Source organism: Ahaetulla prasina, chromosome 3, assembly GCF_028640845.1.
Source record: "Ahaetulla prasina isolate Xishuangbanna chromosome 3, ASM2864084v1, whole genome shotgun sequence".
NCBI lineage: Eukaryota > Metazoa > Chordata > Lepidosauria > Squamata > Colubridae > Ahaetulla > Ahaetulla prasina.
Window position 1 is genome coordinate 97,068,440 of NC_080541.1, and position 25,063 is coordinate 97,093,502.

The 25,063-nt window shown below is 38.2% G+C and overlaps 1 protein-coding gene across 1 annotated transcript in view; it reads left to right on the forward strand.

The window, feature by feature from the left end:
- The first annotated feature begins 819 nt into the window (after positions 1-819).
- MYO10 (myosin X) overlaps positions 820-25,063 on the forward strand; it is a 157,955-nt gene continuing 133,711 nt past the window's right edge. Inside the window, exon 1 of the mRNA XM_058174767.1 lies at positions 820-1,558. Coding sequence (XP_058030750.1) covers positions 1,538-1,558 — 21 coding nt within the window. The 5' untranslated portion in view covers positions 820-1,537. The remainder of the gene's footprint in view (positions 1,559-25,063) is intronic.

Here is a 25,063-nt window from a genome sequence, read left to right on the forward strand (position 1 = left end):
GACAGTCCTGGACTATTGCCAGGAAAAAGCACATGTATACTGTACAGGCATGTATCAGGAAAGTTGGACTGCCATGTTTCTGCAACAAACCGGGCTGTAGATGAGTATTGGATGGTGATGACACTATGAAATAGCCTTCCCTACATGGGAACTGTGGGGGCTGATGGGCAACTGAAGGAGCCTCTAAAAGTCCCCCATGACCTGCTTCATCTGCATCCAGATTGGTGCAGTTATAGCTCTCTCACCCCAGGCATCGGGTGATAAGATGATGGGAATGGAAAGTCCCTATAACATGCAATATTGTTGGAGACAATATGCTGACTCTGTAACTGCTTAGAGAGGGCTGTAAAGCACTGTGAAGTGGTATATAAGTCTAAGTGCTATTGCTAATTGCATAGACTAGAACAGAATAGATTTTTTTATTGGCCAAGTGCGGTTGGATACACAAGGAATTTGTCTTGGTGCATAGCACATGTCAAAATCCCACCTTGGGAGGCACATTGGAACAGCCAGGAATTTGCAGAGGGATACTTCTACAAATTAAGCTGGCTACGACCGTACCAGAATGAGAAAGAGACCGGATCTGAAACTGATTAACTTAATAGACACCCCACCCCCCCGCCCAGACATGGAATTAGGAGGGGACGGAGCGTCCCCGGTCATCACATCAAAGCAGGTTCACACACCTAGGTGGCAGCGGTTGACACACACGAAGCGCAGCAATCGAGAAGCGTGAGGAGGAAGGGTGGAAAAAAAAAAAGCAAGCGAAACAGGAACGAACGAACCAAAGGAGGAAAAAAGTCGCCCGCGCGCCTCCTGGGTCAAAATTCCAAAGAGGCGCTCGCCTGGGATTGGCTGAAGCGCGGGCTTTTCGGGGCGGAGAATCCGTAATCTCAGCAGAGACTCCTCCGTGACCCGAGAGGGCCCTTGAGCAGCCCCCGCCTTCGCACCAGCAATAACGCAAACCTAGCGGCGTCCTGCCCGTAAGGTGTGCGTCCCCCCGCCCTGTCCAGTCCACCTCACCCACGCAGCCACCTCGCGCGGAGCGAGCTGCCGGCGCCTTCTTGCTCAGGAAACTGTTCGCGGACGTCCTCGGTCCGGCTGCTGCCGTGGACTTTTTTTTTTCTTCCTTTTCTTTTCCTCCCTCTCTCTCTCCCTTCCGTCTCGAACAGATCCAGCGCAGGCTTGTTCTTTTTACCCGTTAAGGGCGAGGAGGGGGGTGGTGGTGGAAGGAAGCCATGTGCCACTGGGTTTCCTTCGGCGGCCGCTGCTGGCTGCGGCGTTGATCCGAACGACCGCGTGGAACAAAAGCCTCCGCTGGCGTCTGAATGAACGTATTGGGGGTCACTTGGCCGGTGGGGGAGAGAAGAAGAGGGCAAGCGAAGGAGAAAGGGGAGACCGCGGAATGGCAGCAGGAGAAGAAAGGGCGTGAGGACCTCCAGCCCCTTCGCCCCTCCAGAAGCCAGAATCGTCCTTTCGCCACCCATGCTTGAAGCTGCCCCTTCCCTGACTCGACTCTTTTGGAGTTGGTGCAGCCATGAGTAACTTCTTCACAGAGGTGAGTAGGGGGCCGGGCGATGGTTAGTGGTTCTCCTCCGACGCGGGTTGAGCTTCCTTGAAACGCGGTTCACGGAATCCCCGGGCACCGTGGGAAGTCTGCCGCGCACGCTAGCCTGGGTGTAATAATAAACTCCCTGGGGGTCGCGATCTGTAGGATTGCATCGCAAATTGTCCTTCGGGATCTCAAGAGGGGAAAGAAATGGAGCAAGCTTTTCGCTGCTTCCCGGCGATCCTGTCAAAGAGAAGTTTATTCTCTTAAAAGACCCGGACGTGGTGCGGAAAACAGTGGATTGTAGACTTAACTTTCGGAAAGAAAGAAAAAAAAAATCAATGAAAGTTGCAAGCCGGGATCGCTCGGAATTTAAATCTGATTGCTTTCATTGGAATGTAACGTCTGGGGCGGCGGAAGTGTGTGTGTGGGGGAGATCTTACACCTTATTTAATGTGGTCCAAATATAGGACCATAGGTGAGTCGTCACATTGTTACCTTTTCTGTAGGTAAATTGACGGAGGTACTGTCGAGGATAGACTTCGTGTATACCATTAAAACCGGTGGGAAGGGGAAACCTTGCTTTCGTGGGGTGTGAATTGCAGCGTGTATGTATGGGGCACATGCTCTCCTGTCTCTTTCTGTTTTTATTCGGGATGTGCAGTGCAGAGGTGAGTTGCTTTTATGGAGAACCGCCTCGCTTTGCAATGCCTCCTTCCCTCCTATTGTTTGGCGCATTGCATTTAGGTCAGTAAATTGAAGGTGGAGGGAGGTTAGCCTTGGCTCACTGAGCACATTCAAGTGCCAGGAGAAAATGCGCTGGATTTGTAACATCAGTTCAGTCTTTGTGTCGAAAATTTGTGGAAAGTTTACTTTTCCAGCAAAGCATATGAAGCGCCTAGCTTCTTGCAGGGGAGCAGTCTGGCATTTCCTTACCAGGCTTCCTGGGAAGGGGGAATATACAGGCCACTGCAGGGGTTCAAAGCCTTCCATGCCAGCAGAGAGCAGAAGGAAGAAGCAGATGGGGTGGGTGAGCAAAGAAGAGAGGAAGGATTTATTTCATTTTGGTCCATTTCCTCTTTTGTCTTCTGGTATCCAGTTTATAATGTTGACCAGATGTTTTGCCCCCTCTCATTTTTTTTTATATTAAAATTTTAAAATAAACAATGCTGGAAGAGTTCGATCTTAAACCTATCTTAAGGTTCCTTTTTAGTTTGTTGCAGATCAATTTAAAATAGTTTAAATGTGCAGAATTTTAACTAGTTGTATATTTTGCCAAGACATTTGGGCATGACAAGGTAAAGCTCTCTTGCAGGATCAAGAAGCCTTATTGATTTTAGTAGAAGAGTCATGCTTTTCATTAAAAATATGTTTTAAATATGTGCATGGCTGGGCAAGAGTTGTCTTTGGGCAACTCTTTGGATTGGTTTGTAGATTGCTAGGCCAAAATGATAGTTTATGTTCTGATTCAATCATTATTCTACTATGTAAAAATAGTTACACTTGGTTAACTTTCCCTTCACTTCAAACCATGCTTTTGGATAAGACTTACAGCAATCAAATTTAATTCTAAGGATTAGGGAGGATCTTGTGAAAGTTGAATTTGCATGATTTCAAAAAGCTTCCTCATATTATTGTACTATGTAAAATACATGAATGTATTCCACTTTTACAAAGTCACTAGCAGATTGATATGTTGTTAATTTCCTATTTGTTTATTTGAAACTGCTCTTCTTCCTGATGTTATGTTGTAGGAGTAATCAAATAGTTGGCAAGTGGAATATGATAGCACTTCTCTAAGGAAATGACAAACAGATCCGAATCATGCATTAGCTTCTTAGATTTTAATTTTTCTCTGCCTGACCTTGCGGATGTTGCTGTAATTCAGCAACACTTCTATAGCTGATTAAGACAACAGTAATTACCTTGTGATATATTATCAATCCAGTTTCCAGTTCTTTTAACTTGTTTCATTATTTATGGTTTAAGATGAAGGATGTCTCCAAATATACAGTGAAATGCATTTTGATATACATATTTGTAGCAGAGATAAATATTACCAGAAAAGACATGCCTTTGAATATGCTTGTTTATCTGGAATTAAGAGACTATTCATGTTTTGTTCACTAGGAATTAAGCATGGTTTGAGGATGGCTTTACTCTGTACTGTTTTTAAGTTAGAGGAAATAATTTTAAGTATCACTTGATGCTAGAATTCAGTCTTAATTATTGAGGGTCTAAATTAGAGAATATGTGTAAATCAGGAATTGCCAAACTTTTTCTCTAAAGGATCTCTGTGGAAACAGCTGGAGATGGGTCAGGAGGTTAAACAACCCAGCAGCCATTGGATGGTGCCAACCCTCTGGTCACTTATAAGGGTACTGCTGCTCAGGGCACCTAATCTCAGCAACTCTCCCCCCAACTTTGAAAGTTGGGCTGAGGCTTGGGCGTGGTAATCTGCCATCTGCCCATCTGTTTGCAGTCTGTATAAAAATAGGCAGCAGGCCTTATTTGATCTGTGAGCTGCAATTTGCCAACTCCTAGTACAGATGATAAAGCAAATGTTTAAGTACGTAATACTTTTCCTTATAACTCCAAGTATGTATAAATTCAATTCAGAATTCAAAATGATTTGTTGTGTTTTATGATCAATTTTAAACTGTTCTGATTTTTTTTTTTAAAAATTGCAAGATACCATACTATGAACAAAACAGAGAGCTAGTGTGGTATATAGTGGCTAGGGCACCAAGTTAGAAATTGGGTGACTCTGAATTGTCCTCCTATCATAGGCATGAAACCAGCTGGGTGAACTTGCCAGTCACTCACTCTGAGCCCTAGGAAGAAGGCAATAATTAGACAACTTTTAAAAATGTTTCCAAGAAAACTGCAAAGACTAGATAGTCCTTGGAGTCAATGGAGTTGCCAAAGATCAAGACTAATTCAAAGGCACAATAATAAATATAAATCAATCATTACAAAAAGTTTAAATTTCATGAAGGATGAGTTTACTTGATATATCTCTTAATACCTTTCTAAGGTAAGAAGAGTATTTGATATAAATTGTAAAAATCCTATGTTTTAATGCTTCAATCGTGTAGTCATTTACCTGGAAATCTTAATAACAACAATGGGGCAGACTTCCAATTAAACATATAAAACACCGTGGTGTAAATATATTAATAAAAATCTAAAAATATTAACATATGCTTAAACTAGATCTATTCTTCTAATTCATAACTTTTGTGTGTGTAGACACTTTCATTTATATAGCATCCTACCGATACACTTAGGTTCATTATAACAAGACTAAATTGAGTGTTGGTTTAGTGTTTTCAGTGCATCCAACATTGTGGTTTATAACTCATAGTTTATAGTTGAATTATATAACTCCAGGCAGTGGTGATTTGTTCAACAAACCATGGCTTGGTGCAATGTGTGACTGTGGTCAGAATCCTCATTCAGCCCTCTGAGATACCTCTGAATATGTAGCTTGAATGTTTGCTTAACATGTTCCTTGTTTGTTCAGTTATTCTGAAACAAATGCTTTTTTAAACAAATAATGTTGTATTTTCCAGTGCTGAAAATTATTTGAACAAGCCATTCTATTTGAATAACTAGGCTGTTTCACAGATAGGGGAATGATGTTCATGTAATACTGGATTTAACTCTTGAAGATCTAGGAACTCGTATAAGGCCTTACAACAATTTACTGTATAATCTTGAATGATTATCTTAGTTTATCCATTTATTTTCTGCCAGGAAGATAATATATCCCAACTATGAGCAGGATAAAGTATTTAGTATCTGTAAGGAAAGTTTAGATCATCTGTAATTTTTTGAAAGCAAATTTTGAGGACAACATGTTCTTCAGGTATTCCAAAGTATCCAATAAAGACTTTAAGCAGCAGTTTTATATAGAACAACCTGAATGAATTAGACATTTCGGCAGACTTGCAAAAGATTAAAAAGTTAACTCAGAACTATTCATTACAAAAAAAAAAACCCTCAAAACAGCAACACACATCATATTTGCCTGGGGCTTTCTTTCCTCATGTTGTCTTCTTTCCCTCTGCCTTGTTGTAAAAAAAAACCCCACAACCAAACATATTTTTACATTTTCAAGCATTTTTCTGCCTTTATTGTATAGCAATTTCTCTTAGTTTCTAATCTCTACAGTAAAAGCACATGAAAATTATACTTTCTTAAATGTACTTGCAAATTCAGGAAAAAGTAATTTTCTGAACCCCTGCAGTGGCACCCTCTGATGTTAAAAAAAAGTACCTATTTTGTATATACCTTTAAATCTAGGAAAGGAGAAGAGAAATAATTTTCAAACATGGAAACCTGTTCATATCCAATAAGACAGATCTGTGAGACAGATCTGTAAAGTAAAAAATGAGTTTCAAAAAGTAGGAATTATAAATTAGGGTTGGCAGCTGATTTTGTCTATATTAGTATTTTTAATCCAACATAATTGGAAAACTCCAGATTGAAGGAGATTGTTGCTTAAATGGGGGAGATATCAAATTCTTTTTAAAAATTGAATTGGATATATACCTACAAGTCTGCTACTACATGTATTTTGTATAGTTAGTTGCCATTCTGACCTTTTCCTTCCTAAAAGGAAACCTTTATTCTTTTTAGTGTTTTTCACTGCTCCCATAAGAAAAACCAGCTGCTGCGTATCTCAGAATGGTAATTAGTGAAATAAGAGTAAGGGGTCTTCTTAAGGACCTAATCTGAGTCTTTTTCGCATCATCGATTTTGAAGAAATAATGTTAAAAGCTGCATCGGGTAAGCAGGAAAATAGATTATAACATGTTGAATGGAATGCTGTTAATTTAAAAAGTTAACTCCTCAATCTGGCATCATTCAGAGATACTGGTTTTGCAATTCTCATAATTCTTGGTCAGCATGATATTTTAATAAGCATTACAGTATAAGAATCCTTAATACTCACCAATATTTCTATTGCTTATCTGCAAAAGAGGAAAGAGGTTGAGAGAATCATATATAGTACATATCAGTGGTGGGTTTCTACAGTTTGCCCCGGTTGGGGTGAACCAGTGGCGGCGGGAGGCTCCGTCCACCCATCCAGAAGCGCCATGTGTGAGCGAAGCGAGTAAGCCCATGCTCACAGTTCTGAACCAGTAGCGAAGGTGAGTGAAACCCACTACTGGTACATATCATACAGGGCAGCCAGGAAAGAAATTTAATCATAATTCTTAGCTTTTTCCCTGAAATAGGGGACTAGAAGGCACTTAACTTGGTTTTCGTTCCTTATTTGATAGTTAGTATTGGGAACAATATTTCTTATGGCAAAGGATGAGAGACTTGGCAGAATTTTATGAAATGTAAGTTTCTTGGGTTCCTACCATGAAAGATTTTCTGTAACTTTTTGAGTAATGTAAAAAGTAAGCAATCCATATTTTGTAGCTTTTCTTCAGGACTAGCACAAAAGGAAAGAAAAAGAAGTATCTTGTGAAATTCTCACTTATATGGTTCTATTAATCTCATATTTGAGAGTATTACACATGACTAAGTGCTCATTGAAACTGTTTTGCATTGCTTACCAATGAAAATTACTCACCTGAAACTAAATGACTAATATTTTGGAATAGTGCAGGTTTTTTTTTTTTTAAAAAGACATGTTAATGTCAGAGTGCAACTTTGATGATTTCATTTAAGATCTTTTAGGTCTTCTGACATACTGCTACCACTTTAAACAATTATTTTGTCCTGTTCTCTTTATATCTAGCTTTTAATCTCATTCCCAATTTTTATTACTGAGCGTAAAGAGTAGTACAGCAGTATGGCATTGAAATTGAGAAAAGCAAAGTAGCAGGATTCAGAAAGGAAACATATAATTGCTATTAGCTATAAAAATACAAGGAATTTTCCTGCTCTCCTGCTTCATATTTATTTCAGCAGAGTTTCCTCAGGAGATCTTTTCGTCCTGGTAAATTGTATCTCTTTAAATCTATTGCTGTAACCATGACTAAATGCTGAATTGGATTTTTGCACTCATAGTTTTGAACTAATAGAGGCATGTTCACACATAAATACAATTGCAATGGGCAAGTCTTCTCTGGCTCATACTATGTGTCAAATCCTATTTATGTCTTGGAAAAATTATATTGACACAGCTAAAAATTTGAAATTTAAAATGAGTCATTAACTGTTCCTCAATAATTCTTATGAAATTGTGAATACTTCAGCTGCGTAATGTGGATGATCTGACTAGGCTGGAAGAAAAATTGTCTTTAGTTGTCCTGTTTCCAAGCCATGGAGCATCTCCAACTAATATGTAAAAGTATTCTGGAAAAAGTGGTTAAACATCAGTTTATATTCGCAACCTACTATAAACCCACATCTGGAGGATGAAAGGGCATGTTCAGTTAATTCTGATAGTCAAAACAGCCAGATTGAATTTTTGAACTGGTTGTTGTTGTTAGCTGCGAAGTCGTGTCCGATCCATCGCGACCCCATAGACAACGTTCCTCCAGGCCTTCCTGTCCTCTACCATCCTCTGTAGTCCATTTAAGCTCACGCCTACTGCTTCAATGATTCCAGCCAGCCACCTCGTTTGAACTGCTACAAGGACAATATTAGGGTTTTTATAGTGTTTTTTTTTAAAAAACAAGGCTTGGCTATAATCAGATTAGGAAAGGCCTTTATTCAGCAAATGTTTAGGCTATTCCCAACTCTTTGCATATTTTGTTTTCCTGGGCCATTTGGCAGGTATCTGTTGATACAAATTTTGGAGGTGGTTATGATGTGAGTTCATCTGCTTAATAATTTATCTTCTGAAATAATATATATGATTGAGAAATCCAGTGCCTTTTTTTCCTGTACTGATGACATTGTACTTTAGCAGGTTAGGTGCTGCATTTTTTTCCAAGTACCTTGCATGCCTCTTCAACTCAAAATATGCAGTTTAGGTACAATTCCTTGCATCCAAATTGGATAATCAAGTATCAGTGGAGAGGGCTGAGATAAGTATGTTCACTGCTAAGAATCATCATTTCTTCCTTTAAACTAGAGAGCTAGTTTAATTGCACTATGAACTTCTGTTTTAAATTGTTTTTATGTAGACTGTTGGATCATTTGGCTATTTTATAAAAAGACTGGTGAAAGTGATACTGTCAAAATAGATAACTACATGGATATTTGTATTAAGCAGTTTATTTTGCAACATTGAATAAACAAAATGTCATAAAAACAACATTTGTGACTCCTTGTTCCACTTTTCTTCATTAGTTATTAGGTAGGCTAATAGGAAGTTGTGATATAGTGACTGCCAAAGTCACCCAGTTAGCCTCCATAGCTAAGAAAAGACTTGAACCTATATCTTTGCTAATTGAGTAGTTTAATCTCTACAACACACTTGCCTAAATAAATTACTTCTTGATTATTTTATTAATGACAAAAGTAGCAATTTACGTGCAAGCTGCATACATAAAGTGTATGGCTTCTTCTATTCAGAATAATATTGCAATATTCTAGGAAAAAAACCAGTGTTGCAAGATTGCAGAGTTCAAGTCAGGGCAAGGTACACCAAATATGTTTAGCTTGTTATGCTCAATTGTGGTTCTGTGATGTGTTCCAGGCCTGTGTAGTCTTCAAAAGACTTTTGATGGGTAACTAAAATTTGCATATTCTTATTTTGAGCTATATGGATATACAGATGTCAAGCTATGGGGCTTAAGTTTATGCAGTGCATTGTCTCAGGAAGGAATTATTTCCCAGGTATATTAACTTGATTCATATAACTAAAGCTTTTCTTGGAATGCTTATTTAAAAGCTGCAGATGAAATGAAATGGTTGAATCTTTCTTCATGGGAAAAATGTTGGGAGAAAAAAAAAACTAGCCACAAGACAGCCTCTTTTATATGTGTTGTGGTTCATCTTAATGAACGGAACTCTCAAACCCCCCACCGCCACCCCAAATGTTTGAAGTATCCAGACTCTTTACTTCCTGGTTACAATGGTGCAATTCAAGAGTATTATTTAATCTTGCTGGTTTGTATAAAACTGGCTGTATGAGTAAACAACAGTTCCCTTATTTTTTCCCCTACCCCCTCCAAACAAAATTTTGGAGATTTGTCATGTGATCTCATATGATCATGCTATGAATTTTCCCATTTCTGTTCTACAGGAAAGATCTGGCTGATAGAAACAGAGAAATTGAGAGAAATATATGATAGTGACAAGCACTCCTCAATACAGGTAGTCCTCGATTCACAACAGTTTACTTAGTGACCATTCGAAATTACAACACTGAAAAAAGTGACATGATCATTTTTCACACTTATGACCTTTTCAGCATCTCCATGGTCACATGATTTACATTTGGATGCTTGACAGCTGACTCACACTTATGAGTCTTGGGATCATGTGATCACCTTTTGCAACCTTCTGACAAGCAAAAGTCAATTGGGAAGCCAGATTCACTTAGCAACCGTGTTATTAATTTAAGAACTGTAGTGATTCACCTAACAAATGTGGCAACAAAAGTCGTAAAATGGGGCAAAACTCACTTAACAAATTTCTCACTTAGCAACATAAATTTTGGGCTCAAGTGTGGTCATAAGTTGACGATTACTTGTATTACATTGGGAGATGGAGAGAACTTGTCAGCATACCATTTTCATTTACATTCCAATGGAAAGCATAATATCTGTTCCTTTTCTGTTTATTTTAGTGTCTTTCCAATTTCACATATGTGCAGTAACATATAGGATTAAGAGCTACTTTAATATGCTTTCACCAAAAAAAATAAGTTAAAACACTCTTATAGTTTGTATATGTTATTCCAAAAACTGGAATTTCCTGTTTTTTTCTCCCAAATGTGTACTAAGCAGAAAAGCAACACCAGTGAACTATTTGTTTTTTTAAAATACTAGAATAATAATCTGCCATGAGAAGTGGTTTTCCCCTCAGAAATAAACAAGGCAGGTTATTTTTGTGTGAGCTGGATACTATAACTATTGCAGCTGTAGTTTTTCTTAAAGATTTCTGATTTTAATATGTTATTTGAAATAGGGAAAATAATAGTTTTTTTTCAGATGCATGCTTTTTTTAAAAACAAAACAAAACATACTAGCTACTATTAAAACAACAACATTTGTTGAACTATGAGAGGCCTTATTTTTCCTGTGAAGGGATCTAGTATTTTGCCATGTGTTGAAGTGTCAGTTAACATGAAGTCACTGCTATAGACAATTTACCATAAATATTTTCTACCATTCTGAAAAAAGTAGCTCTGGTAGAAAAAAAAAGATCAGCAAAATGCTAACATTAGACAGGTTGTCAACAAGGGGAAAAAAACCCTGAATTGAAAAAACAGTTTGATGAAAATATACCGCAACTCTTACACTTCTGCTTAGTTAGAATTGGAATCTTCAGCCTTAACAGTCTAAAAATTTCCTTTGCTGATGGCAAACTATGGTATTTGAAGAATACATTCCAAAACCAGTGGGGAAGGTCCTTGGTGTTCTCTGAACTTGATTGTTTTCTTGCAGATGTTTCATTATCCAAACTAGGTAATATAAGTGCTAGTACTGATGCTGTTACCTAGATTGGGTAATGAAACATCTGCGAGAAAATAACCAAGCTCAGAGAACAACAAGGATCTCTCATTTCAACCCTGAGCTACAAATATTCTCTTTTATTGATACATTACAAAACAATATGTTGAGAACTTCCGGCGGTGAAGTCATCGTGGAGCGGTCAAGGGAACGAAGTTTCTTACCTGAATGCTGAAAATTCTTTGCCAGGAGTCCTTTAAGGGCAATACCGATCCCAGGGAGATCGGTAAAATAAAGAGGAAGCTCTAAAGACACCAGGCGAAAAGCAATCACTTGAGCGGATGGGGCAATCCTCTTAAAACCAGTGGAGAAGGAATTGACCTTTAAGGCTGATCTGGAGCGATGACCGCTGCATGTGTAGGAAGCAAAAAGTGGAAAATGACAGCTTCCACTTTTTGGTGGATGAGAAAACCCCAGAAGGAGGTGAGGATTACTTTGTGAAGTGAAGGAGTGGAAAAAGTAAGGCTCTAAGAAGAAGGACAGAGCGTGTCCGGAAAAGCGGCAACTAAAATGGAGTAGAGCTGAAACCGGAGTGATAGACTGGAGCGAGATTAGCATAAAGAAGTGAAGAGCCCAAACAGTGGATTTTACAAAATGTGAAAGACTAAAATTAATTGTGACGGGACTTTAAGGATTGCAAGAAGTAGAGATTGGAGAATACGAGGATAGACAGTTGGAGCCAATGAGCAGTGTGTTAGCGGAAGGCAATTTAAACGGTGTTTAAGAGATTCTGAAAAATAAGGATTAAAAATAGATTCTAGAAAAACGGAGAAATTTAACACCTGTTATTGAAACTTCTTTGTGGGGGGGGAGATTGAACGTTATTATAACTTTAATTGATATATATTTCTGGAATACTACAATCATGAATATGGAATATCGGAAGAAAGAAGAGGCGCCATCTTGTGAACTTGAGGACTTGAACAAAACAATATGTTGAAATTAACTATCAAAATGAATTCAACAAAGCTTCTAAAAACACACCAAAATGAGGAATAAAATGAAATGAAGAGATAGCAATAGCAACAGCATTTAGACTTAATACGGCTCCATAGTGCTTTACAGCACTCTCTGGGTGGTTTACAGAGTCAGCATATTGCCCCCCGACAATCGGGGTCCTCATTTTATCGACCTCAGAAGAATGGGAGGCTGAGTCAACCTTGAGCTGGTCAGGATTGAATTCGAGGATTCAATCCTGCAAGCAGAATTTCCCTGCAATACTGCATTCTAACTGTGCCGCCTGGGGACCAGATATAATAGAAAGAAAAGCATATTCCCAAATCCACTAATAACCAAGGCTGCATGATGGGTGCTAAGAACAGCAGTAAAGATGAAGGTCTGTTTGTCCTAACCAACTCCCTGCTAGCCTATGCAGAAGAATACAGACAAGATCTTGGAGAAAGTATATAGAGATCAAATCAGAACCAAAAGACTCTGATCATTGCAGCTCTCCAACTCAGGATATCAATAGAATATCCTGAATAATAGCAGAAGCTATGATATTATACGGGGCAAAATATATGTTGAAAATACAAGTAGTACTTGTATGGCTAAGTGGAACAGCATAATGTTAAGCTCTCTTGTAACATCTGTGGTATACACTATATTGATTGTAGTCTCTTGATGAACTTCAAAATAGCCTTGCATTGTTTTTGCAAATTTATTTATTTATTTATTTATTTATTATTCAAATTTGTATACCGCCCTATCTCCCGGAGGACTCAGGGCGGTTCACAGGCACATAAAAACATTTATATACAAATTAAGATAATCATTAAAAAACTTATTCTAATGCCCAATTATTAAAAGATCTAAATATGAATATTAAAAAAAACCAATTTAAAAACCCCTATAAATTTAAAATCTAAGCCAGTCCTGCACAGATGAATAAATGTGTCTTGAGCTCGCGACGGAAGGTTCGGAGGTCCGGAAGTTGACGGAGTCCTGGGGGGAGTTCGTTCCAGAGGGTGGGAGCCCCCACAGAGAAGGCCCTTCCCCTGGGCATCGCCAGACGACACTGCCTAGCTGACGGCACCCTGAGGAGTCCCTCTCTGTGAGAGCGCACGGGTCGGTGAGAGGTATTCGGTAGCAGTAGGCGGTCCCGTAAATAACCCGGCCCTATGCCATGGAGCGCTTTGAAGGTGGTTACCAAAACCTTGAAGCGCACCCGGAAGGCCACAGGTAGCCAGTGCAGTCTGCGCAGGATTGGTGTCATACGGGAGCCACGAGGGGCTCCCTCTATAACCCGCGCAGCCGCATTCTGAACTAACTGTAGCCTCCGGATGCCCTTCAAGGGGAGCCCCATGTAGAGAGCATTGCAGTAATTCAGGCGAGACGTCACGAGGGCGTGAGTGACCGTGCATAGGGCATCCCGGTCTAGAAAGGGGCGCAACTGGTGCACCAGGCGAACCTGGTAGAAAGCTCTCCTGGAGACAGCCGTCAAATGATCTTCAAAAGACAGCCGTTCATCCAGGAGGACGCCCAAGTTTGGCACTCCTTCCATCGGGGCCAATGACTCGCCCCCAACAGTCAGCCGAGGACTCAGCTGACTGTACCGGGATGCCGGCATCCACAGCCACTCTGTCTTGGAGGGATTGAGCTTGAGCCTGTTTCTCCCCATCCAGACCCGTACGGCCTCCAAGCACCGGGACAACACTTCGATAGCTTCGTTGGGGGGGGCCCGTGGGGGAAAGTACAGCTGGGTGTCATCAGCGACAGCTGGTACCTCCCACGGAGGCCCCTGATGATCTCACCCAGCGGCTTCATATAGATGTTGAACAAAAGGGGCGAGAGGATCGACCCCTGCGGCACCCCACAAGTGAGGCGCCTCGGAGCCGACCTCTGCCCCCCTGTCAACACCGTCTGCGACCGATCGGAGAGATAGGAGGAGAACCACCGATAAACGGTGCCTCCCACTCCCAATCCCCCCCACCCGCGCCGCAGGGTACCATGGTCCATGGTATCAAAAGCCGCTGAGAGGTCTAATAGGACCAGGGCAGAGGAACATCCTCATCCCTGGCCCTCCAGAGATCATCCACCAACGCGACCAAAGCCGCCTCAGTGCTGTAACCGGCCGAAGCCGGACTGGAACGGGTCTAGATAGACAGTTTCATCCAGGTGTAAGGGAAACTGATATGCCACCATACTCTCTACAACCTTCCCCGCGAAGCGAAGGTTGGAGACCGGATGATAATTACCTAAAACAGCCGGGTCCAGGGAAGGCTTCTTGAGGAGGGGTCTCACCACCGCCTCTTTCAAGGCGGTCGGGAAGACCCCCTCCACCAAGGAAGCGCTCGTAATTGCCTGGAGCCAGCCTCGTGTCACCTCCTGAGTGGCCAGCACCAACCAGGAGGGGCACGGGTCCAGTAAACACGTGGTGGCATTCAACCTACCCAACAACCTGTCCATTGTTTTCACTAATTGAATATTTAGAAAATATGTCAGTTGGTATTGGAGGCCAACTGTTGATTTTAAGGAATGAACACTGAAATTAAAAATCGTCTAGCCTCAATTTCCTATTCACTTAGGAAAAAGCTGATTGGGTAATTTTTGGATTCTAGAAAAAACAATATTGGACAGGGATTACTACACAAAAGCAAAATATAAATGTAGTGAACAATTGTTAAAATATTTTTTCAATATGTTCATTTTTTACTAGTAATGAAATAAACAAGGATTTGTTTTTGAAAAACAAAGATTCCAGCTCTTTTAACTTTGCAGTGTGATCCTCTTTAAATGAACAACTACCTTGTATCTTAAGATGTTAGTATCGGTCTTCTTTTGAAAGAGGACTGGTCCATATTCTTTCTTCCTAGTCCCATTGTACATTTCTCAGTGTTATTTATGTTTGTGTTACAAGTATACCATGAATGAGGTATCTTTTCTGTTACAAATAAAAATTTACTGACTCAGGTTTAAAAATGTAGTAACACATCTCTTCTATACTTACTAATGACAATCCAAATACCTCAGCAAATACTTCCCAAGATCATGTGTTGAATCTAAACTTTGTGATGCTTTTCCTTTCTTTTTATTCTTTATTAAAAACTCTTTTTCACTTCTGACTGATCATTTTATATCCCAGCTATGGTTAGAACAAGTTCCTTGGACTGACCAGCTTAAAAACAGGCTACGTCAATCTACTATGAATATGCTTCCATATACAGTAGATATACATATAATGATTTTGTAATCATAGAGAATGAGTATGTTCTTGCCTAATGGGTGTGTCATTTATGGAGCAAGCTAATTAAGCTGAGCATTCAAATACAAAAGAGATCTATTCAAAGTGCAAGTTGTAATTTTTGGAGGGTTGGCTTGGAGTAGACATGGTAGATTATCAATTCATGCATTCGAAAATGAAATAGTACCATTCATTAACTAATGAAAGGCTGTTGCTCTACCTTCTCTTGCTCATCATTTAAACATAAGTGATCTCCTTGGTTATTACCCTCAAAATGTAAATATGCAATTTATTCAGTGCTGTATTGGTGCTGTTAACAACACAGAAACCTGCTGCTGATGTTAATCCTAGATTAATTTATTTCAATTTCAGTGTATGAATTACACTTTAACTCTGGCTACCTATTGTGTGCCTTATGGCACACAAATATACTATGGAAGTTGCCAACATATATAATTTTTGTTCCTTTTGTTCGTAAAAAATACCTACATATGTTATGTGTGTAGGTATTTTTTAGGAAGGAACAAAAATCATATACTTCGGAAACTATCATAGTCGAAGAACAAAATGAACGGAGAATGGCACCTGGGATTAGAAATTCAATGCAAAATCGAATTATTTCATGATGTAAAATATCACTATTCCAATGGGTATCTGTTTTGATAGATCCTGGTTTATACATGCCTAGAAAAAAAAAATAACCAAGAGAAATGTGCTGTAGCGTTTTCTTTCCAAGAACTGAAAAAGGTAATTACTGTTGATTGCTTTGTACATCAAATAGGAAGAATGATGTATGAAGGGTTTTTTTTTTATGCTTGAGCTAAAAAGGGTGTCAAGGTCAAAGGGATCAATAGTTTATAGAATGAAGAATTAGAATATCTGTTTCTGAGGAATTAATATTTCTGGTATTTAAAAATATGAAATACATTTATTTAAAAATTAAATTCATTAGAAGATAATACAGTATGTTTATTAGACCTCACAACGTATGTATTTAATAGGACAGACATTAGATTTTTTGTATTACATTGTAAGATATTTGAAGGTTCCTTAATTTGTATGATTTAGTCATATGCAGCTATAGTCTTGTTTTGGTTTTGAATCAACTACATACTGTATGTCAGCAGAATTTTGGGAATTAATAATATAGTTAAGGATCTTAATGTGAAGATGAACTATATTCTTAAAACATGGAGTTCATTTCATATAAGATGCCTGACTAGGCATGGCAAAGGTATTAATTTTATATAACTAAAAAGAAGCTTGTTTTCCTGATTTTAAGGAATAAATGCAGGTTGAGTTTTTCCCTTATTTTATTTCACAGCTTCCTCAGTTTCTTGCCAAAACTTGCCAATAATGACATATATTTTTCACTTAGTCAATGTAAGAATTATACAAATATCCTGGAGGTTTTTAATCTATGGTTTTGCCACTGTTATGCAGATATCAGAATAATTAACTTCTGTCATTTTTCTAAAAGACTGATACAAAAATGAATAATATTTGAATAGTAATCATTCTTATCTGACATCTGCATATTTCTTATGACCTTGAGGCAGTGGTGAAATCCACATTTTTTTTACTACCGGTTCTGTTGGTGTGGCTTGGTGGGCATAGTGTGGCTTGGTGGGTGTGGCAGGAGAAGGATACTGCAAAATCTCCATTCCCACCCCACTCCAGGAGAAAGAAACTGCAAAATCCCCATTCCCTCTCCACTCCTGGGGGAAGGATATTGCAAAAACTCCATTCCCATCCCACTTTGGGGCCAGCCAAGAGTAGTATTTGCTGGTTCTCCAAACTACTCAAAATTTCCGCTATCGGTTCTCTGAATTGCTCAAAATTTCCGCTACCGGTTTTTCAGAACCTGTCAGAACCTGCTGGATTTCACCCCTGCCTTGAGGTGTATGTATGTTCCCTATTATCATAAAAAAAAGAAGTTTGTTGTCATGCTTATGTAAATAAAAAAGCAACCTGGATTACAATAGGTTTTCTATTCTCACCACATAAGGACTAGGTTTTTATGAAGTGGATCTTCTGATTTTTTTGTAGCTTCTTGGCACTTTTATCAAGTTTTTATATTTTAAAAATCAGATTGGGATTAAATGATCTTTTGTGAAAACACTATGTTCCTGGAGCACTAAGTGATATTCTGAATCCAAAGTTAGACCCTCCATTTTTTCTTGTATCATGACTTGTGGGATACATTTGAATGAACAAAAATGTTTAGACATGTATGGTAACTTGATTTTCATCTTAATTGTTTTGTTTGGTAATTCTTCATGTACTAATCTTTTAAACGTACAGTTGAAATCATAATTTGAGGAAAAGTTTATACTTATTAGGAAAGATATAAATGAATGAAATTACAAAATGAGAATTATATGTGGGAGATATTAAAATTAGGTTTATTCAGGCTAGGTTCAGTGGAAACAATTGCACATAAATGGTTTGGTGTTAACTATGCGTTTCGTAGAACACGTTTCACTTTAGTGAAAGGGAGTTCCCCAGAAATAGTTCAGTGTCAAAGACTGCTCATAACACTTATTATTCTATGTCATTTAACACCAACATATTCATCTCTAGAACTGAAAGATTGTCTATATCATCAGTCTCCCTAATTCATAATTTTAAAATAATATGTGATAACACTTCAGGAATGAACATGCAGAAGAGCAAATCAGTCTCTTGTGAAAGATCTCGTTGGAGTTTGTCTTAACTGTGACATGGTAGGTAGTAAATATTTATGTGGAAACCGACCTTAAGGGCAAAGTGAATACATGCTGATCTTTGTTGTCTATATTTACTGGCAGCTTGTCTATGTAGGTGTGTAGGTATGAGCCAGTTGTCTGAAATTAACTTCTTGAATTAGTTTATATTTAAATTGGAATATCACAATCTTAATAATATTCCCAATATGATAATGTATATTGTTACAAACATTCTTCTGTTGGGTTAGTGCATTGAAATAACGCTGTTCTTGTGAACAGAATATTATTAGCATATACATATTCCATTCTTCCTTCAAGGAGTTCCTTACAACAACTCGCTAATTCAGCAGGAAACTTGCTGGCAGCATTGATACTTTGTTACAATAAAGAAGAAAGAAACTTTGGCTTTGGGTTTTCTCCTATGCTGTAGCATGGCCATAAAATTGGGAATCTGGTAAATGACTGGTATAAATTTAGATTGCATTCTTTCCTGTCTTTTTGTCATTATATTCTTTAAATTGATTTAAATTGGTTTTTAATTGATAAATTAGATTCAGTGTTCCATTTTTGTTTTAATTGTGGACACTGCCCAGAGTCACATGCAAGTGAGAATGGAGGCTATACAATATAAATTCAGTAAATTTGCAGTCCTTGATGCTCTCTGAGTTTGGTTGTTTGCTTATAGACATTTCATTACCCACCTAAGTAACATCACCAATGCTAGTGAGTTGGGGGTTTGTTCCCTTTTTATATACAGTAGCTTGCCATGCCAATATTGGTGGAAGTTTGGCTTTCTCCTTGGTAGTTCTTTGATTAGGATATTGTTTCTGCTTGATTGTCTGTATGGTGTTAATCCCTGCTTACTGGCTATCGAAGAGGATATGTTCTGGTCATTGCTTCCTAGCTTTTTGTTGTCTCTTTTAAATGATCTGTGAACATGGTTTGTTTTTATGAATGGTTGATTTGTCTGAATGCCAAGCTGCTATGAATTGGTCTAGGATGCTTACAATTTCCTATTTGAAATTATGGTTGAGTCTGTCATGTGTTGTGTAGTTAAGGAGGTCATGTCTTCTGACTTCTTTCTAGTTGATGTTCTTAGATGCACTCTGGTAATCTTCTGCTTCTCAGTCTGTCTGTTACGGTCCTTAGACTGTATCTTGTAGATGACTTCTATTTTTTTTTCCTTATTGAAATGTAGCATTTTGGTTTACTTTGATGTTTTGAAGGGCTTTAATTGGTTTGTTTGCTACGATGACACTGTGTGGTTGTAGAACTCTGTTGATTGTTTCTGAAATTATTTTGATGTATGTTATGTTATTCTTTTCATAGCTGCTATTGGTTGGCTATAATGGTCAGACTGTTCTTGAAATTTTCTACCATTCTGAAAAAAATAGTGGTAGAAAAAATAGTGCCAAATTAGCAAAATGCTAACATTGAATAGGTTATCAATATAAAAAAGAAACACTGAATATAAATATAATCAAAAAACATCTTGATGGAAATATATTGCAACTCTTTGATTGTAACTTACTACATTGAAGACAAAATGAGATGAATTTAAAGTACAATTCTTTATACTGAGAAAATAGAATAGAAATAGATCTCTCATAGATCTAAAGTTCAGTGTGGTTTGTCTGTATGACTAAACCAAGGTTTAATTATTACATCTAGTGCAATCAATGTTTCGTTTATAAAGTTTGGCCTTAGAAACTATGTATGCTCTCCCTGTGAAGGAAATAGGAAGGAAAATTTATATTTAATACTATGGTACTATATCTAATTTTTTTAAAGTAGTGAAACTAAAGTTTTAAACAATTCTCTATGAAGACAGTCCATTGTACCTGCCCCCTTGCTAGTCACACTTCCCAGCCAGTGAGTAGCAGGCTCTGGAACTTCCATTTTTGATGGAGGACTGCTGAATGACTGGATCAGTTGCCTAGAAAAACTGTCAGGCTACCTTTCTCCTGGGCTTGATAATAGGAATAACCTTGTACTTTTGGACAGAAGCTTAGAAGGTCAGCATATTGCAAATAATTTCATACCATTCACCGACTTTTATCTCTGTGCAACAGCATATACTGTTGGACACTAGTCATAGATAAGAGAGCATTGAAATTTGAAAAGTGACAGTAAATTGTGCGGTGGTCCTCATTTAACAACCTGTTATCCTCACTTAACAATGAAACAGGGACGTCATTGATGGCCATTGCTAAGCAATGTGATGACATGGCACCATGCTTTATGTTCACATCACTTAGCAATGGAAATTCCAGTCCCAATTAATATTGTTAAGCAAGGACTACCACTTGTTAAATATCACTTGTCATAAGGCCTTGGAGTCCTAAGTGAACAGAGAGTTGTTGAGATTGCTCCATTGCTATTATCTGTTGCCCTCTCCTAGTCTCTTAATCATAATTTTAAGAGACAAGGAAAGGGCAACAGATAGCAATGAAGCGACCTCAACAACTCACCATTCTCCCTTGCACTGCTTAGAGAGTCCATTGAATGGGTTATCCTCATATGATTGGCCAGAGACTGAGTTGAAATTTGGTTAAAAACACCTCCTCTTCCTGTCTAGCTCCAGTTTATTAACTCAGTCTGGCCTAAAGTTTTGAGCAACTTACAAAAGAAAAAATAGGGATGGGGCCAGTCTCACCTTTGGGGATGGGATGATGTACCATAAAATGGGTGCCATAGTAGAAAAGGCACATCTCTTGGCTTCTGTCAAATGTAGCTCTTTAGTAAAACAACTAGTCTTTTCTAACATATCTCTTCTAATTGAGTTCTAGGGAAGCCGGCTGTGAAAATTGCCAATGATGATCACATGAACATAGGGCATTTGGCAGCTGGCAGCTGGTTGTAAATATGAACAAGTTGCCAAGAGTCTGAAATACAGTCATGTGATGGGGTAGCAGGACATGTTATAAGGGCTGGAAATGCTTTAAAGTTCATAAAACACCCATTCTGAGGCTTCCATGATTGTGGACAGTTGTTAAATGACTAATTGTAAGTTGAAGACTACCTATATTCTCAATGGTCTACATAGAAGGGCATTTACATTAGCGTGAATTTGTGCTTTACCCTCAGTAGTGATACTGGGAAAATATTTCTTACTATGAGTATGTGTTTCACTAACTTCATAATACCTGTCATGTCACTTTTTGTTACCAACTTATTAGAACACTGCCAAGAATTACAGATGAGCTACTACGAGGTCAATTTATTGAAATTTCTAGAGAGATCACAAAAACTGTTGCTGATGCCATTAAAAGCTATTTGGCATACTCAGCAACAAATTCAGTGTAGAATCTGATATGTACATACCTTACAAATACTTGCTATTTCTGCTTTTGCTTCTTTCCCCTTTTTTCAAAACTTTGTTGTATCAAACTTTGTGACTTTTTGTCTTATCGCAGCAATACTCATATCAAAAATGTTGATTTGGACTTATTTATAATTATGATGGTTTCTATGCTGCATAAATTGGTCATGCTGTTTGAATTTTTTATACAACATCTTTCTAATCTTACCATTTGACAGTCACTCGTGGCTATCATTTTTGGTGTACAGTAAAAATAAAAAACTGAACTATGCTCATCCTTTTCTCTAGGATGTTTGGCAACCAGGATCCATTTTGTTAGGAAATTTTAAGAATATTAAGTCTGTAGACATTAGCAAGGCTTGCCATTTTGCCTCTAAACCAGTGGTGAAATCCAATTTTTTTTACTACCGGTTCTGTGGGGGTGGCTTGGTGGGGGTGGGGTGGCTTGATGGGCATGGCTTGGTGGGCATGGCAGGGGAAGGATACTACAAAATCTCCATTCCCACCCCACTCCAGGGGAAGGATACTGCAAAATCCCCAATACCTCCCCATTCCTGGGGAAGGATATTGCAAAATCTCCATTCCCACCGCACTCTGGGGCCAGCCAGAGGTGGTATTTGCTGGTTCTCCGAACTACTCAAAATTTCCGCTACTGGTTCTCCAGAACCTGTCAGAACCTGCTGGATTTCACACCTGCTCTAAACCCCAACTATTTGCCCCAACCTGAAGGCTCTGAGGGCCTCAGAATGGTACTGGCAAATATTGTTTACTCTGTTGTAACAATAGCTCTGGGATACACATTATTTTCATCTGCTCTTTAAACGTTTAAATTAGAGATGCCAGGAAATGAACCCCTTGTTTCTTTATACAAATAAATGCTTCTAGGTAGAAAGTGACCTAGTAAAATATGCATGTATAGCTTGGCAAAAAAGTTTGTGTATGAGATTTTAATATTTTTATTTATTTATTATTTATTTATTATTTAGATTTTTATACCGCCCTTCTCCCGAAGGACTCAGGGCGGTGTACAGCCAGATTAAAACAATTCAATGTGCAAATTAAAACAACAATACATATTCTATAAGTGGCCGAGAATTAAAACCATCAAATTGACCCATACTAAAATACCCCAATTAAAATTATTAAAAATTCAAAAATTTAATGTATTAAAATACAGGTTGATACTGTATCACACAGAATGATAAAATAGTTCATCTGATTCTGAATCAAAATGCGATTACCAAAGCTAAATTAAATGAAAATGGATTGAAACATTAATATTCGGCAGGGTCAGCATTTAGTCCAGATACAGGTGATGCAAAGAAGATCTCAAGCAATGAAATAATTTCAAAGTTGTCACAAAACTTTCTGGTGCTACTGAGTGGAGTCAACTCTAACTTTTATGATACAATCTGAAGACAACACAGACTATAAAATGACTCATCTTTTCATTTTCTCTTTCTCCTGAATACTGGTTAGCCTTAGCCTTAATTACAGTTAAAAATGATGCCAAACCTTTGCTTTAGATAAGGGCAGTAGGGAAAAATGGTGTTTTAGACAGCTGCAGAAAGGGAGCGTAAAATCTTAGCAGCTGTGATCTAAGAATGCTTGCATTATCATCCGCTTTGATGTTGGATAGAAACATTTGTGAAAAGTTTTTCCTTTTACAGTTTGTCATTACAATGATATAAAATGTAGTGTGCTACTGGCATGCTGCATTAATGGTTTTTTTTCCCCAATGAAACCATACTTGAAAATGGTAAAAACACTAAAAAAAGTGAGAGAACTTGTGTTTCATAAGACCTGTCTCTTGAGGAAGTGTATAGTGAATATATTTCTTTGTTATTTTCCTGCTACAATACTGAATTATTTATGGGCAGAATTTGAACAATCTTTCTTTGGGAACATTGTTTTCTCATCCATTTGAAGCTAAATGTAACTACTAAGGTAGTAGAAAGTTTTGGATTAATTTCTGAAAAGATGCTTTGGAATATGCAGGGGCACAAACAATAACTGTGTCTGTTTAAAGCAGCTGCATCTTTCCCTGTAATTGTGTGGCTACCTTGGCAAAAGAATCTTTTTGGAATTGAATTTGCAGTATTGCACCACCCCAGGAATCATTTTAATGCCCACATTCCTTTTATCTTATTTATGGCCTAAAGGCCTTTAACACCCAAACATAAACATATCACTAAATTAAAATTTGCATCACTTAAAAAATGAAAATTCTGCAAAGTAGCTTTCTTTTCATAGCAGATTACCTATCTAATGTGCTTAAACAAAGTATTCATATGTTGGCTGGAATTATAGAAATGCTAATCTGTAGATAATCACACTGAGGAAGTTTGAATTCAGACATCATGGACTGACTTCTTCAAATGCTAATTTTGAATTTTGAAATATTTGATAAGCATGCATACATTGTTCTCTATCATATCTTCATTCTCAACAACTTTTGTTTGCTATAGCATTGAGCAGGGGCAGGGGTGAAATGCTCCCAATAGGACCGGATCACGCAATCCGGTAGCGATCATGGATGGTAGTTCGGCGATCCAGTAGCGATGGCGGAGTGAAACTCTGCCCGCCCACCCAGGTGTCATTACTTCCTGGTTTTAACCAGGAAGTAATGTGGTTTTTACCTTCTGCCTAGCTTGGCTTTCGCCTGGTCTACCCAATGTGAAGAGGAAACATTGGGCCAGCGTGGCTTCGGCCCGATCTACCCAATGCAAAGAGAAAACATCAGGCCAGCAGCTTGGGGAGTGGTGTCAAGTTTACCATGCCCACCCAACTGGCAATGCCACGCCCAGTGAGTGGGGTCAAGGTGACCATGCCCACCCAGTCAGCCATTCCTGGCCAGCCGCCCGAGGTCAACCACAGCTCTGATGCACCCCTCAATGAAATTGAGTTTGACACCACTGGCATAGAGTTTTGTAAATTATGGCTTGCACTGTTCTCTCAGTCACAGGTACAGTAGTTTCAGGCCTTGTTTTAACAATAGCTTAGCACATTGATTGAGATAGAATGACAATTTTATTTATAGTAAAGTAGGATATGGAAAAACCAATTTTTCTAACTCCGCTAGTCTTGTAATTAGAAGAACTGGAGCTTTTAAACTGTCCTTTGAATGCTAAATGATGGTATGCTGAGAATATTTAATATAATTAAATGTTTATTTTTTAAAAGTTTAGTGTTAGTCATGGAGAAAAATATTAGTCTTTGACTATTTACTTCCAATTTACAACTGTCCTTTGGGGTTAATACTTTGACTTGATTTCTCTGTGAGATTTGTTATTTTTCTCAGGAACTGAACATTTATTTTGGAAAATTAAAGCACAAAATTAAATATTAGCATATATAATAAGGAATGATGTCTTTGGTTTATCTGATTTAAGCCAGACTATTTACAAATTTTAATATCTGGAAAAAATAAGTTAGATTTTTATTACAATTTCAAACAATGCAAAATTGGGATTGGGTCTCTTGCTTCCTTGCATCTGTGCAATAATAATTTATATGTTGTTTAAACAGCAAATCAAAACATTTCAAATTGTTTTGAAAATTTTTTTTTTAAATGGCAAAAGGTCAGAGACCAACTGCTGGAGAAATGGAGAGAATTCTGGAAAAGTTATCTAATATGGACAAGAAACTGGATGAAATAAGAGCAGAAATTGTGACTATCCAAAAGGATTTAAAGGATACTCAACAAGTCTC